This window comes from Rhagoletis zephyria, unplaced genomic scaffold (genome assembly GCF_001687245.7).
Source record: "Rhagoletis zephyria isolate East Lansing unplaced genomic scaffold, Rhagoletis_zephyria_1.1 Rzeph_scaffold_01692, whole genome shotgun sequence".
Taxonomy (NCBI): domain Eukaryota; kingdom Metazoa; phylum Arthropoda; class Insecta; order Diptera; family Tephritidae; genus Rhagoletis; species Rhagoletis zephyria.
This window is the reverse complement of record NW_016158776.1, coordinates 80,476-97,242: the sequence shown is the minus strand read 5'-3', so window position 1 is coordinate 97,242 and position 16,767 is coordinate 80,476. Positions and strand designations below refer to the sequence as shown.

At 37.0% G+C, this 16,767-nt stretch overlaps 1 protein-coding gene across 1 annotated transcript; it reads left to right on the top strand.

The window, feature by feature from the left end:
• The first annotated feature begins 1,580 nt into the window (after positions 1-1,580).
• LOC108364857 (uncharacterized) lies at positions 1,581-7,133 on the top strand. Its single transcript, XM_017618718.1, has 3 exons — positions 1,581-1,897; positions 1,978-2,491; positions 6,129-7,133. Exons 1-3 carry the CDS (start codon positions 1,581-1,583, stop codon positions 7,131-7,133), a joined length of 1,836 nt encoding a protein of 611 aa, XP_017474207.1.
• Positions 7,134-16,767: the final 9,634 nt, after the last annotated feature.

The window sequence follows — 16,767 nt, the reverse complement described above, 5'->3', positions numbered from 1 at the left end:
TTGGAAAATAAGGATGCTGGCTATGTTTATAGCTCCCTTATATTCTATGTTCTTTTTGATAACGAAAGTGCTGCCAAGTTTGTCCGAAAAAAGGTTTCTGGGCTTATTAAATTAATAAAGAAAACCATGAAAATCGGGATTAAATCGGTATAAATTGGAAAAATCGGGACAGTTATACGTCCCGACTTCTAAAAAAATATTCAACGTGACAATTTTCTAAAAATCGGAACTGTCCCGCCAAAATCTGAACGTTCATTCGTAAGTATGTATACTTGTCCTCATATTTTTAGAGATAATTGTTATAAAAAATAGAATAAACGTAAGGAAAAATTAACCGGGGAAAATTTCAAGTATATCTGTTTTCAATGCCACATGTTTTTAACCAATTATACGGGGAAACCAGTTAACCGGGTTCAATTATGCGGGAAAATTTACGTGGATTTTGTATGCAATATTTTTTTTTTTTGACGATAAGGTAATTCAAAATAAGCGGGGAAATCGATTAATCAGGGAACAATTAAGCGGGGAACACTGTACGATCATCGTACTACAAGCCATAGAAATAAAATAGATTTGAGTAGGAAATTTTTGTACCCCTAACGTCTATTTTGAGGACCTTGAAAAAACCTACGTACATATCGGCTGCTCCATTCCAAAACACAGTATCTAACATTTTCTCGGAAAATCGGGTTTTTTATAATTTGAGATATACTGTGTTTAGACGCACCTTAACCCTCTTTAAAAACATTTTCGAAATAAAGCTTCTCAAACTTTTCCTTTTTGGTTGTTGTTGTTGACACTGAAAATGGCACAACGCCGAAGCCAGTTTGTCTCCAAACCAAATTTGACAAGGGATGACGGAAATGCCCTCCAAAATACTTCTTAAACTTCTCTCGGGTATCAACCATATTATGATATTTGATTCAACTTGTTAATTAAATTGATTATATCTTTTTGTGTTGGTGGCAGCTCTCTTCGAAAGTATTTTCGAAATAAATCATTTTCTTTTACACCCGAATTGTTATAATATTTTATTTAAAGTATTAGTTAATTAATTTTAGTTTTCAAAATAGGTGGCAACTGTCTTCGAGAAATATTCTACATCTTAATCCAGTTTGAAAACTATCTTTGCGTTCATTGAAATACGTCCAGACGATTTAGCGGTTGGAGCAACAATTAAATTTATCGAGCTGAAAGGAGCCCAACACCAACACCAATATAGAAAGGAGACTATGTTGAGAAATAAAATGATAGCCGGTATTTATTTTTTGCCATTTTTACACTTCTTAGGCATTTGAATTCAAGTTTTTTTGGCAGATAAAAATTAGCGCAAAATCTTATGAAGATGCAAGTCTTTTATAAGAGTTTTGTAATTTATCCCCCTCATTCCCCCCTGGCTACGACACTGCATTCATTTAATCAGCCACACCGAAAGTAGTCCTTTCAAGAACTTAACTCACTCAACTGATTTATTAAGTTGCCGACTTCGGTTATGTTAGTAGCGCCTACACCTTCTTTCGCATAACGCCACATTTTCTGATAAAATTAAAAAAAAATATATACTAAAAAGTATTCCTAAAATGAATATATCACAATTGCTCATCAGCTACAACAACAAGTCGGGTGAGCAGAATAATCACGCTAATATCGTAGCCGCCAAGGCGATCATGGAAGTTATACAAAATCAACTGCTTAATCTCGCAACATTCTTTACGTTTACAATAAGTTGTGGTGATAAGCACACTTGCGCTTACCACAACAATCTCATGCAGAAACTATTTCACATGTTGGGACTGTCGGCTGTGCAATTTCTGGTACGCCATGCAAATTCAAAGATACATGTGTCAGGCAAAAGAAATTTCAATCTCATTCTGATTGATTCATTCAAGTCATTTCGGTGAGTAACGTACATACATGGGTACTTAAAAAAATCAACAAAGTTAATCGCTTATTTTTACCACTTTCCTTCCTTACCAGTGATATCGACATCGCCTCCTATATAGAGGCTAACAATTACAACGAGTACTACTATATTTTCATACAAATACGCGATCACCTTTTGCTCAATGAACTGCGTCAGATATTTAAATATTGTTGGGACAATTCTATGATCAATTGCAGTGTGCAATCGCAAGATGCGCATGGTGAAATATTTGTTCATTCATACTTACCATTCCATGCGAATTCTTGTAGCTATTTAGAGCCGGTGCTTGTAAGTCGTTTTAATGGTTCTGCATTCGTAAATCCCGAACTGTTTCCAAGCAAGTTAACCAATTTGTATGGTTGCGTTGTAAGAGCGGCGCTTTGGCATGCACCACCGTACGTTTACTTGGACACAGACTCTCGCGGTGAAAGTCGCATTGTAAGCGGCTTTGAAGGATATTTATTACGTTTATTGGCAGAGCGATTAAATTTCACCATCGATATTAAAGTTCCTTTGAGAGGCGTCAAGTGCGGAAGTATGGCTCAGCGCGCCGTTGGACTCGATATGGTAATTATATATATATATACGTACATTAGGGTGGTCCAAAAATTCATGTGCGAAAAAGTAAAGTCGGAATTTTTATGCTCGCACCGACTAGGATTTCTCTATACCGGAAAAAATATACCACTACATTTTTTGAAATCGAAAAGTACTTAGAGGTCGTTCAAAGCTATCAAAGGTTTCCATGTATTTTATATGTAAAAAAAAAACAACTTTTCGTTGAAAGGGTGTAGAATTTTTGAAAATCAATATTTTTCGACCGGAAAGCTCTGTTTGTCTTTTCAGGAGATTCGCAATAATAATAGTAAATTATTTTTTTAACCATTTTTCCATAGTAACTATGTTTTATAGTTCCGCCAAAACCCCTATAAAGTGCCAGAAAATGCGATAAGGGGAATCATACAAAAATCTTTAGTATTAAAAAATGGGTAAATAAACAATTGAATATTGTTATTGGAGGTCTCCTGAAGAGAATCAGAGTTTTCCGATCGAAAAATATTGATTTTCAAGAATTAAATACCATTTCCACGAAAAGTTGTTTTTCCCCATATAAAATACATACAACTTTAAGCGCTTTGAGCGACCTTGAAATATTTTTTGATTTCAAAATAAAAAAGATAGGGGGTATTTTTTCGACAGAGAATCCTAGGAGGTAAGAGCATTAAAATTCCGGCTTTACTAATTTTGGACCGCCCTAATGTACATTGTACATACTCATGAGCTTCGCGAAAACTTTATATATCATTATTTTTTGTTGATGTGAAATAATTTCGTTGCTCTCTTATTAACATTTTATTGTATTATAAACTTCTGGTAGCAAAAACGACATTAGGAGTCTTCACACCAAGCTTGGTACTGGGCCACTGTGTGTTCGATAATTTTATTCCATGTATTTTATACATAAAATTATTTTATTATCGGCTTACCGAGTACCAACCCTACAAGCAATAAGGCGGCCAATTTTCCGTTAAGGACTAGTACTTCACTTGTTAAAATTTTACTGGTAAGAATTGGACATTTGCTTGCATCGAAAATGTCAGCCTTCGACCAGTCCCCAAGGAACCGGCCTAGAGATGGACGAAAAGTACAGTTTGGCAGTGATAGGGTGGTGTTGTCTTCCAATTCAATAACCAAAAAAATTTAAATAACACCACCCTGTAAATGTCTCAATCGCTTGCTCTGGCCTTGATGTAAAGTGAACATTTGAACACACGTTTACATGCGTGGCTGTAGCTCAGTGCGCAGAGATGCTTGCCACTATTTGTTAGCTTTCAGGAGGGTCCGGGTTCAAATGCCGTCAGAAGTAACATGGTTATAAAATGATAACATTTTTTTTTTTGTGTTTCCGAATTATGAAAAAGCATCTGCGAAGTGTAGAACGCAATCTTACTCCAACGAAAAAAATCTCCAAAATTGGACTAGTCCAGGACTATCTTACGGTCAGTGTTGATTGGACTGGTCCTTTTCCAACGACACGCCAATGCTAAAAATGGCAGTTCAAACCATTGGCAAGGGAATTATGAGCGACTAGTGCTGGTAACAATAGGGACTATCTGACTAGTGCTGGTAACAATAGGGTCAGTCTGAATTGCTGCAGGGGAATGACTAAAACTCCTACGCATTCACAAGTAAAACTAACACATATGCAAAAATGTATGTGTTAGTCGAGTAGGGTAGAACAGTGACAATCATTTTACCTGTCATATGATTGACAATGCTGATAGAATAAGAATTTTTTTCAGTGACTATCATTTGGCCGGTCATATGATTGTCACTGATGATGGAAAGGTTCACAAGAAAAGCAAATAAGTACGAAGAAGTGCGAAGAAATCAAGGATAAGTATTTTTTAAAGAAATTTAAAGTGTTTTAAAATTAAACAAAAAATGTTAGTAATGCTATGAGCAGAGAAATGCTCATGTTGTTTAATATGACGTCGAAGTATGATTTGTCAATGCTGACCTAAGATCCCATCAAGCATGATTATTCATTTGTGACCAATTTTTATATCATTGATGATTCACATGTATACGATTTTTTCCAAGTTTTACTCCCTCCTATAAAATTTGGGCAACTTCACATACAAAGTTTTGCATTATCTTTATACGCGCTTTTGTACTTTAAACGATGTAGCATGAAAAGTTTAGTTTTGAGAAAAACGAATTGGAAGTTTTTATAAACCATTACAAACCATACAAATGCAATTTCGTTTTTGGGGAATAAATTAGTGAGCCAAAGAGATATTTAAGAAAACTAAAGACTTTTCTAATAGATTAAAGGATTGTCTATCAAATGGTGCAATTATCGAATAATAGTGTATGTGGCATTTACACTGTTTCTTTATTCGAGCGACGATATGTGGTTTGTGAGGATCCCAATCAAAAAGCATTGCATGTTAAAAAAATTAAAATAAAATAAATATTATAAAATAAAATAAAGGAAACATAGCAATGAAATAAAATTAAGTTAAATAAAAGAAAATAAAAAAATTAAATTAGAACAAATAAAATCAAATTAACCCAAAAATGAAATAAAATAAAATAAAATTAACTAAAATAAATTCTGTAAACCCCTAGGCCCAAAATGCCTACTGCTCAATCAATCAAAATTTGGTTTTATTTTATTTTTTACATAACGTTTATTTTTTTGATTTATTTTATTTGATTTTGAACATACATATGGAGTTTAAGTGTGATTCTCACATACATGCATTCATAATGTAAATATAGAAGCTTTAAAATATACTACAAATCTGTTTTTTTTCAAACCGTATCCTTCTTTCAAGCATTTATGTATAGAAGAAATATCTCGGGTGTTAAATACGATAATTAGTTAAGTGAAAAAGTATTTGCAAGGAAAAATATTTACTTTCAAAGGAGTTATTAATTTTTCTACAAAAATGAATTCTTGGTGATGAAACTACACAGTGAATAAAACAAAAAATTTTGTGTTTGCTAATAGGCCAAATCTGATGCCGAATTTCGGGCACAAAAAGTTTTCAGAAATATACGTATATACGCTAGTTCCAGGGTCTGAACTTTTCCCAAATTTTAGAGACCTATGTAATCGTTATTATTAAGGATTTTTCCTTTAAAATTATTGCACATCGATGATGCGGGTTCGATCCCTGCTTAAGTCTAGAAAAAATAAGTCTGATGAGGCGATGTGGTAACCTCCGAAATAGCAGCTATAATTTCTACCGCTTGTTCTTCCATTCTTCCTTACAAACAAATCGTGGTACAAAGCACAATAACACTATTGAAATAAATATTAGAAAGCCACAATAAAATTGACAAATAAGATTGCAAAATCGTTACTTTTTAATTTATATTTTAACTATAATTTTAAATAATTATTTTATGATTTTTATTTTTAGTTCATAAAAGATTTAATCCGCTTAGGAAAACGCAGTCTATATATATTATAACGGTTATGAATAATCTAAAATTTTTTTTATATAAAAAATATAAAAACATAAAAAATCATAAAATAGAGATTAAAAATGTTCAAAAAAATAAAAATCACAAAAAATATCGATTATAATCTGATTTTTACTATAAAAATCATAACCTTTACTGTTCCTGTGCATTTCTGATCCGTTTCATTTCACACATTTTTGCCATCATTTTTCGTATTTACTTTCAGGTTAAACATCGAGTAGTTGACCTCACCTTGGGTGGCTTTGCTCAATCGTCGCAACTTTACGGTAGGCTCTCGCACGTTTCAAGCTACTATCAAACCCGACAGATAATGGCCGTAGCGAAAGCAGCATATCGTTTAACTTCGAAAGAAATGATCATTAGCCCTTTTGATTGGCTCATTTGGCTGTTAATTTGGTTTGCTTGCACAGTTTGCCGCGTTTTGCATTATCTGATGAGCAAATATTGTACCAGAGCAAGCCGTGGCAGTAAACAACCGTTCTTAAACTTTCTAGCAATAATGCTCGGCTTGCCAACAACTTATACGCCGGATGCTTCGTGCCAACGTCTTCATTTCACAGCTTGGCTTTTATTTACGCTGATTTCGCGCGCCATTTATCAGGGCATACTTTTCTCCTATATACATGGCGATATTATAGTACCACCGCCCACCGATTTCAAAGATCTTATTGACCAAAACTTTACAACTGTAATGACGGCTAGCAATCAAGTGTATCTCACCGATGTAATGCAATTAGATGCCTTGCCCTCGGTTATATTGACGTCCTCGGATGAGTTGAGTGCGTTTGAATACATTTTAGAGAAACACCAACGTGATTTCGTTGCTGTTGGAACTGTAGATATTCTATACTTATATCGTAGGGAATACAATCAGGCTGGAGTTTTTGTTGTAATGAACGATGATCTTATTGATTTGCAGATAACAATGTATTTGTCAAAGCATTCATTTTTTACGGCACAATTTGAGGCGGAAATTTGGTGGATGCGCTCGGCGGGCTTGGTGGAAGGCTGGGTCAGTAAAGTTTTGGGAAAACAAAATACGGTGAAGATAATTAACGATTTTGATGCAGATTTGGGTATTGAGGATTTGTATGCTTGCTTTGCAATACTTGCTTTGGGCTTAGGCCTGTCAATGGTGGTATTCATTTTGGAATACTTGTCTCCTCGTATACAGTTTTTAAGAAGATGGTTGCTGAAGTTACATGATTGAATGTTGAATGACTCTAAGTACACTTACCGGCAAATTCAATTATTAGCGCTGTACTATTCGGGAGGGACTTCGGAAATTATCCGAAGTAGTAAAATTTCATCATTGTATTGTTTGAAAGTTAAAAAGTGAGTAAAAAAAATTATTTAAATAAAGTCAATGGCACTTAAGTCATTTTGCGTTTCGATTTATTATTCTAAGCCGTGAGACGAATAACAAAAATCAAATCAGCTGTAACAACACCACCTTATATGAATCCGCCTATAGTCTATATCAAATAAGTTTTTTTTTGCCTAAGGCACTCCGCACATTAAGCGCCGAATCATAGTAGTGTAATCGTTTCGGCATACTAAAGTATGAACCTTTTATGCCGAACACATGTATTTTAATGAAGCTCTGTATCTTACGATTTATAATCATGTTTTCGCCTAATCATAAAAACTTCATGAATCGAAGCGCCCAACATTCTAAGGCGCTTGCCGTTTTGAAATCGGCATTTGTTTACTTTTTTGTGCTGGAAATAAAAATTATTTGTCATTTCAATAGGAAATAAATCAAAATCAATGATTTTGTGCTAAAACTCGTGCCAATTGTATTAAGCCATAAGCGTTTACGCAATATTTTATTGCAGAAATATTCGCGGAAGTGTATTAGTGAGAAAGACCGGCCAGAAAATGTGTAATGTGTGCGCCAGCATGGCTTATGCAGGGCGTCCAAGTGTGCAGAAGTGGAGTCGTCGTCGTCATTCGTTTTGACATTACAAGATGATTAGGTGCGTAATATGCGGAGTGCCTAAGGAAAAAAAATTTTGGTTTTTTATTTATTAGTTTTTTCTTGGAAAGCAAAAGTAGCTTCTGGTGTTTTCTTTAAGGAGCAGTAGTAAAATAAAAATCGTTAAACAAATATCACCAAAAATAAATACATATCTCTCATATACTCTTAACCCTTTCCGGTCAAATCCATCCCTGACGAATATAAAAATTTGTCATCTTAATTACAAGGTTCATAGAGCCACATAATACCAAAAGTAAAGAAAAAATATTCAAAAGTTGTTTTATGTAGCTATTAGAGCTACCTCAAATTTGTGCAATATATTGTAGAAAAGTCCGCAAAGGAGTAAAAGCACTCAAGAAAACTCAATAAATATTTCACTTAGTTTGACGGAATAAAACTTTTATTTCAATGAAAATGAGCTTATCTGTGTACAAAAAAATTGATTTTACTGCAGATATGTTGGAATGACTATTGTTTATCTTTTTAAGAATCTTTAGTTAAGATCTGCATTAAAAAATTTAAAATTTTCTTCATGAGAAGATAATTCATAAAGAAACTTAACCTTTTATTAAATTAATATCATATGCATACATACAAGAAGTACTTGTTTCAGAACCAACCAATTCCGTTGCACCATTTCCGTGTGCAATTTCCGTTGAATTTGAAAATTTATTCCCAACCAACCAACCGCCGCTAAAGAAGTATCACTTCAAAAACTTACAAAAAATGCAGTATTGGGTTAAAGCAAACTTTTATGAAAGGTATGTAGCCTTCGGTATAGATAAGACCGCAGTGTCCTTACTTGTTTTTGCTTAATTTGGGTATAGCCTCAAAGATCCCATGAATATATATAGGTTTCAGTCATGACACCGTCAGGTCGCTAGCCTTCTGGAACATGGCTGGAAATATTCTATGCACACCTATAGATGTGAATATTTCAAATTGTTAACTGCCGATTCTATTTGGTTTGTGCTTATCACATTTTGAAACATTTGCACCAATATCTATTTCAATTTCAGAAATTACCAGTCTATTTATGCATCCCGGAGCACGCATGTTAAATAAGTAGGTCCTTTACCGGCTTCTCACTACAGCTGCTTCAGTTCCCATTACTCTTGTGTTTCACGCTTGTACTCTTAGATGGGAAAGTTTATAAGTCTCCTACTACAAAAGTCCTTTAAGACTATTTCTTAGCCTTGCGTAACTCTGTTTTGTATGCGTTATGTAAGTCTTGGTGGAACAGGAAGCTGGAACCGAAAAGGAATTCTGTTGGAAAGAGTGATACCAGTTCCCTGTTCTAATGGGAAGATTTTTTTCAGCGCTTTACACGCGAAGGTAGCTTTCGCAAAAAGAAGTAATTAAAAATAGTTTCTTAGCTTTTTCCACAATCTCTGCTGGGTACGCATGCACTTCAGTGCATTAGTGTAGACTCTTTCACTTTGTGTTTATTTTTATATTATGCCCTTAAAGCAAAATCCACACATTCAGCTAACACGTGTCAGTAAATTTATTTCAAACCACACCCTACACCAATAAAATCTAAGTCATATGCAACAAAACTAAACACATACATAGTGCAGTCAAATTGCACTACGTTGCCAAGGCCAACGTGCAAGTCAGAAGGAGGAATAACAATAGCAAAAGATAAATTTTTGAAACAAAAGACAACTGAAGTGTTTTGACCTAGAAAATGTGTTTTTTCATGTTTAAGCGTGTTTAGCAAGTTCTGCATCAGCAAAGTGTATGCACTGCTTTGTATTTGTTGCCTATTTACTCGGTGAGTGGGTGCATGTAGTGGTGGTGTGTTTCGCATTTTGTGCATCCATAAAAAAATTGCACATTTTACACTTGATTCAATCATTCGGGCAGCACATGCCGACGTACTTCGATGCCAATTAACGAGTTTACGCCACCTTCCGGCACCCTTAGTTGACCGCAAGAACTTGCCAATTGCCAAGTGGATATCAGATTTATTTCCACCGCAATTCGACTTGCATATGTATATGTGGTACATTGAGTTCTAGCTGCATACCACTCGTAGTCTTGTTCACAGCAGCGACAAACCCCTTTACCGGCACCCTATTTGCAAGTATTTTATGGGTTCACCCAATGCTAATGCCTGTGACCACTAAGCGCTGGCGTCTCGCCCTTCAACTAGCTCTTAGCGTTTAATGATTACGTATGAATGTACATACATACACCTGCCGCTGGCTTGATTTCGGGGGAAATATATAAACAAGAGCAAACATATTTACAAGTGAACGACAAAGTTTTGTCGCCATTGGAGATTCACTTAAGTGGCTTCGAAGCGCTGCGATTGATTGCTGTTGTTGTTGTTGTAGCGGCTACTAAACCCCGCTCGAGTCGGCTTATCCATCTGCGTTGTCGTCCGGTTTAGCTAAGTGAAGGCCCAGGAAGTGCACGACTTCAACAGAGGCTGTCCATTGGGACAGGGGCGTTAGATGCGTGGGATTTTGTGGGCATGCAAAGGATTGCCGTGAGTCATGTGGCGACTCTCCGCATGCCGGACTTTGATTGATTCTGCTCAGGGCCCTTACTCCGTACTTCGAATCAATAGTAAATTTGTTCGAATTCGAACGATTGGTACTAACTATAAAAGAGTTAGGCGTTTGAATAAAACTTCTTTTCGATACGAACTACAGATCAAGGGCCCTGGTATTAGTTTAGTCTTCTGAAATAGCCAGAGCGAAGTTGGGCTATTGTGGTGTCCCGAGGCAGACAAAGTTCTGTCCCGTCCGCGTCAGGTGGTTTTGTGCCCAGAACGGCATTCACAGGTCGAGAGTCTACATAACTCGAGACCGACTCCCTATGAATGCCAGTTGGGGGCTGCTGGTATGCAGAGGTTGTTTTGTGAACCTCTGGATTTCGTCCGTCAGTTCGTAGAGATACCTCCTGTGGTGCCTTGGCGGGGGATATTCTGCGAGCAGTTGTCTGTTCGGGTGCCTGCGTCTGTGGCACTCTAGGAGGTAGGAAGTGCACGACAGTGGCCATAGAAAGGTTTTGGACTTTGGGTAAGTAAACCACTCCTGCATCACCATGCAAATTCCGTCGGGTCCTATGGATTTGAAGCCTTCCTCCTTCCCGATGGCTATCCTCACTTCGCCGCTGGCGAAAACAAGAGGCGCACTAGGTGTTGCCAGTTTGTGCAGCCTTCGGATCTCTCGACGTTTGGCTTTGTCCGTTGGAGGATGCAGTGTAAATTGCCAGCTTAACTAGACCTCGCATCGCTCCGGATCCGACGAAGCGCGGTCGAGGAAAGAAATTTCGACTCCGTCGTCACGCTTCGCCCGGTTGGGCAGTGACCTCACGGTTGGCCAAAGCTTACTCGCACCAGAGAAGAAGTTACAGGTCTTCAGATGCTCTTCCCTCTTCTTCCACTTATGTACGTTCACAAGTTGCCGAATCTCCGTGCTGAGATACCTGATACGGAGATTTCCGGGATCGGCCTGACGAAGGTCGTCACGCTCATCGGCTAGGATAGCCTCTACAGCAGGAAAATTCGGATGGGGGTCCGAAGGGGGCTGACAACCCTGCGGAACTGACGCTCATCTACATGAATGTCGGTTGGCGTTGGCAGGGCAGTGAAGGAGATTTCAGTAACTTCCGCGAAGCCTTTCCAATCAGTTTTAGAAAAGTAGACATAGAACCGGTGTTCCGCGGAAGCAAAGTCGGCAGGTTTACCAATCGAGATGATTATGTATAATCCTGGTGAGTGCTTCGTCGTTCATTGTGCAGAATGTCAAATCGTGTATCTGCTCTTGAGTGCCAAAGATCGTTGTGCGCGTAAAAGTCGCCAACTACTATTCGGTTTTCACCTCCTAGGAGCGCAATTATTTCGGGGTGATATCCTGCCGGAAAGCTGGTCACAGGGGATATATATACGTTAAATATTTCGAGCTCGACATCGCGTGACCGGATAGCAATACCCTGACATTCTTGGATGGTATCCCTGCGGCCGATGCCTGCTTCGATTAGACGATACTACACGGTGTGGTGAGTGATTACCGCTACGCCGCCACCATCATCTTGCTCTTGCAGCTTTGTCTCTTGGACCGCAGCTATTAATATTCCATGCGTGGAAATATTCTGGAAGTTACGCCATAACATAAATTCCATGTCTGATCTTCGTGGAAATTAAGTCTGAAATAACTTCCACGGGCCCATGGGAGTTAAGTCCGTGGAAGTTAAGTCAGTTACCCCATAGCGAAACTAACTGGAAGAACATAGTTAAACGCGTACTAAGAGGCAAGAAGCGGGACCTGCAGAGATATATGGAACGCTACCCTGCGAAGCAATGCGATTTGTGGTCCCAGGGTGGGCGACGGTTCCAATTCGGAGGGAGTGTTTTAGTGCCCGGTTATACCATTATTGGGAAGTTGTCCGTTGTGATGCCCTTATGAGGGGGAGGGAAAAGGACGCAGGGGTAGGGAAAGAGACGGAAGGTAAGGGAGAATGTCGACACCTATGGCTTCTTGTATGAAGAACCTGCATGCTTGCAACGAAGCTCTTCAAGCCACTGATGTCCATTCCCGAAAGCTCTTAGCCAGTGTGAATAAGCGCGACCCATGGTGTATAAACCTTAGGCTCGCAAAGGCAGGGCACCAGATCAGCAGGTGCAGTAAGGGTCATCTATGACCGCAATGCCCAGTTAGCGTTTCCACCAATAGCGAGAGATGTAACTTGCTTAGTTTAAAGAGCTCCCCAAGCCGCCTCCTGTCTCCACATGACCAAAAAATTAAATAAAAATGTTCAGCAAATAAAAATATATTCCCACATATAAAGACTACATATATACGACAGATAAGTGGTTCTGTATGCTGAGACGGCTGAATTAGTTAAATTGGCATAAACATTCACCTAACTTAGATATAATTTTTATCCCAAAATTACCAGGAAAGGCAAATATCAAGATTGGCTCAGTTATACAAATCGATATCGTCGCCTGATTAAAAGATTGTCGTATGTGACTTTCCGGCAGGTTTTGGGAAATTGTGACTCAAAAACCCGACCATAGATTTTCTCTAAAGTCTCGGAGAATTTTACTAGTTCACTAAATTCTTTAATTATTATTATTTTTTTTATTGTCAATTATTGTGGAGTTTATGAAGGATTTTCTTTAGTAAAAGTTTGTTGTTAGCTACATTTGTCAATAATTTTGTAACCACTTTGTATGACATACGAAAAAACTTAATACGAATTTGTACTAAATTAATAATAGATACCCTTTACTCAGTATCTCGGAAACTATACGAGATATCCATGTAAAAGATCTTGATTAATTCAGTATGACTACATTATTAACCCAATTTGTACTAAATTACCGATAACAATGTTAGTCAATATACTGATAACACCAATCGAAGGATCTTATTTAAAAAAATACAACTGCATCCATAACTAGAAATCTTCAAAATGTGGCTTACGACAATATTTTATGCACATCGTTTATCAAAACCAATGGAGTAGTCGGCATTATATTGGTAAATGTGGTACTGTTTGATGTTTTATTGAAGTAGTATTTTCTAGTAATTTCAAATATGCAAATGTGTGGAACACCATTTCAAAATGACTTATGAAGCCCTCTATTGAATTGTGCTATATTTTGGTAGGGTGAGCCAAAAAAAGCTCCAACTTTTACTCCAGTGGAATGCAATTATAAATACATTAAAAATAGTTCAGCTTAATCTGTTTGAGTTTAGAGTAGAATAAATAAACTAAATGGAATAATAGAGACTTTCTACGTAGACATAATTAACTTCACAAAGGGCATTTATTTTCTCCCCCTTACTTGTTTATCCAAATTCCATCGACTCCATAACGATTGTTTTAAGGTAAGCTGTCGTCTGACTTAATTACTTATGTAATCTGTGGGAAAAATATTGGTTGTAATTTTTCATTAGCCTTCAACCGCACAATCGAAAACCAAGCATTATCATTCGCATTGAGGCCTCTCTACGCTGTTGTTAATTATTCAAACATTAATAACGATGTCATTGCTGACAGACACCGAGACCCATTTAAATGTGCTGAATTGAATATTCGAGCACACTAGACGCCCTCGTAACGAAACAGTCACGATTCAGTAGCCGATGGCTGTAGGGAGGCAGACGCTAGATGTGTGAAATTAAATTTAAGGCCGACGTTGAATGGCTTCTTTGTTTGCCTTCCAATTTTCATCAAACGTTAAAGGGGGAGGAGGGAGGTGCTTATTCTGAGGATATACACATTTGAAAATTGTTAGCGTAGTGCTTTAGCTACCGGAAAACGTTGGAGGCCAACACGCAAGAACGCATACACAAAGTGCCAGTGGATAGATGGCAGGTCAGTGGCTCAAGTGCTTTAATTGCCATCACCATCAAGTCCCCATAGCTTTGCAGAGGTCTCAACAAGCGGCGGCAAGAAGGCGATGGGCGATGGACGATGGGCGTTCGACGTTGGATCGGTGCAACCGTCCACGCGCGTCAATACGATGTGAAGGCATTATTGCTATTTGTAATTGGGGCTCTATGCTTTCCTCTTTTGTTTGCATTTTTTTCTCTACGTTTGCTATTTTCAGTTAAGCTTAGTTGATCGAAGGTCGCAGATAGTATGAGTGTATGTAAGTTTGTATGTATGTAGGTGTAAATACTTACATAACTTTTTACTTCCGCTTTCGGACTTAATCGACCGGAAGACCAGAATATCAGAGCCATGCAATTGGTTGGGGTTGTAATTAATTTGTCGCTTATTAATGGTGAAACAAAAAAACAAAACAAAATTAGAAATGTGGGAAATACTTGCACATATCTGTGTTCGTATGGAATAGTAGCTTATGTCGGCAAGCTGGCTTTAGTATAATGCGGCATTCCCTTTATTCTTTAAAAGACTAGGACTTTTTTGATGAAACTTAATATGAATATTGACTTGCTAGAATCGGAACTATTTCTTCCACGTTTATTTGCCAAAAGTTCTTCAACGGCTCGGCGCCAGTGAGTCATTCGCAATCGTATACTGAGAATGCCGCATTATACTAAAGCCAGCCTTTCGACATAAGCTACTATTCCTTACGAACACAGATGTGGACCTACATATTTACATGGTGTATAGCTGAAATGACGTCAAAAAATGGAAAATAAGTATTTGGCAGTATTTCAAGGTTGTGTTAAAACCAGCACTTTTAGAAAATCCTAGCGCACAATTTTACGTTTGGCAACAAATAAACTAGGTAACCAAAACCGTAACTATTAAAGCGCGCGTTACTATTAAATTACAAAGTACGAATTATTTAGCAACACCACGATTGGAAGGCGGCGACTCTGAGCTTTTTCAGTTNACAAAGTACGAATTATTTAGCAACACCACGATTGGAAGGCGGCGACTCTGTGCTTTTTCAGTTTTTTTTAAACGAGTTGACAGATAGAAAAAAAGAGGAAAATTCAGCACGAATCGCGGCGGAAGCGGTGATTATAAACTACATACATTAAAGGTAGCAAAGCAGCCACGAAAATAATGTAGCCGTGTCGAGAAAAAAAGGAGGATACTTACCAATTGCATAAAAGAAGTTATACTAGTAAATGTGATTGGGGCCATTTGACCAATTTGCTTTTTCTAGTGTTAAAGATGGGCGCGGGACTAAATATCTAATCCCGATACCGGCCATACCGACGCTTTTCAGAGAAGTACCGCGGGTCGCGTGGATCCCGATATCTATTACTAAGTAAAATTCACATGGTTTAAAATTTATTTGAATTAACACAAGTGGCAACCTTCCTAACGTTAAGTTAAGAAACAAAGATTTTCAAAACCATTTCCATAGATACCCATTTTGTAATAGTTGATTTTTTTAGATAATTTGAATATAATTTTTTTAAAGATGACAGCTCTTTTCAAAAAAGTAAAAGCTTATTGCATATCTGCAGTACAAGCCTTTTAATTCTGAATTCAATTGTTCTATAGGTGGCACCTCTGTTCGAAAGAATAAAATCAGTTTGCACATCTAAAAGCCAAGCGATTGGATTTGACACCCCATTTTTGAAACGAACGAACGGTGCTGATCTGATGACCTGGATTATATATGTATTTAGATACGAGTACTTACATACATATGTACATATATAGTGCTTATCATAAGTATTCGAGACTCACATATTGACAAGTTTAGACTATTTGTTTTATTATTTTGTAATTTTAATTACTTTTTTTTATAAAAATAGTGTTCATTCATTTGAAAAAACTTGAACTGGAGTTTTTATAGGCAAATACAATGACCCAAAAACCGATTCGTAATTTTTTTAATATTCCCGATGTTTTTCAAGTAAATTTTTTTTTTGCAATTTTCTTTTGTATAACGATATCGGTTGTGCCCTAACCAAACCCATAAAAATTAAGCATTCAACCTATATACATTTAGAAAAATTAAAAAAAAATTCGTCAAAATTTTTACTCAGAATTTTTAAAACAATTTTGGGTATGCAGTTTCATAGCGCATCGAATTTTAGTATAACCAACAATATGCAGCTAAAAATTCCTGTTGATTTTTAAACATTTTTTGCCGCCGGTCTTTTGCGATTATTATTTTTTTTTATTTAAAAATTGCCATTTATAAAAACTGGCGTTGATTTTTTCACTTTTTTTGTGAACAATCATAGTCTGTAGTTACATACCTGTCCATGTTTTTTTTTTTATTTAAAGAGCGTGTATGAATTGGAAACAAAGTCCGCGGCGAGTAAATTTTTGAGAACTATGAGGTGAATAAAATATCAGTAGCTCATGAGACTAGTGACATTTTTGACAAATGCATAGAAAATTTTGTACAACTGATGAATTGCAATCAACGATGGTCGATGTTTTCCTAGAACATTAA

What these genes read in the sequence shown, in the direction of transcription:
- LOC108364857 (XM_017618718.1), top strand. Translation starts at nt 1,581, where the DNA reads ATGAATATATCACAATTGCTCATCAGCTACAACAACAAGTCGGGTGAG. An exon ending in GATTCATTCAAGTCATTTCG is followed by an intron (nt 1,898 to 1,977) that starts GTGAGTAACGTA and finishes CTTCCTTACCAG; the next exon opens with TGATATCGACATCGCCTCCT. An exon ending in GCGCCGTTGGACTCGATATG is followed by an intron (nt 2,492 to 6,128) that starts GTAATTATATAT and finishes ATTTACTTTCAG; the next exon opens with GTTAAACATCGAGTAGTTGA.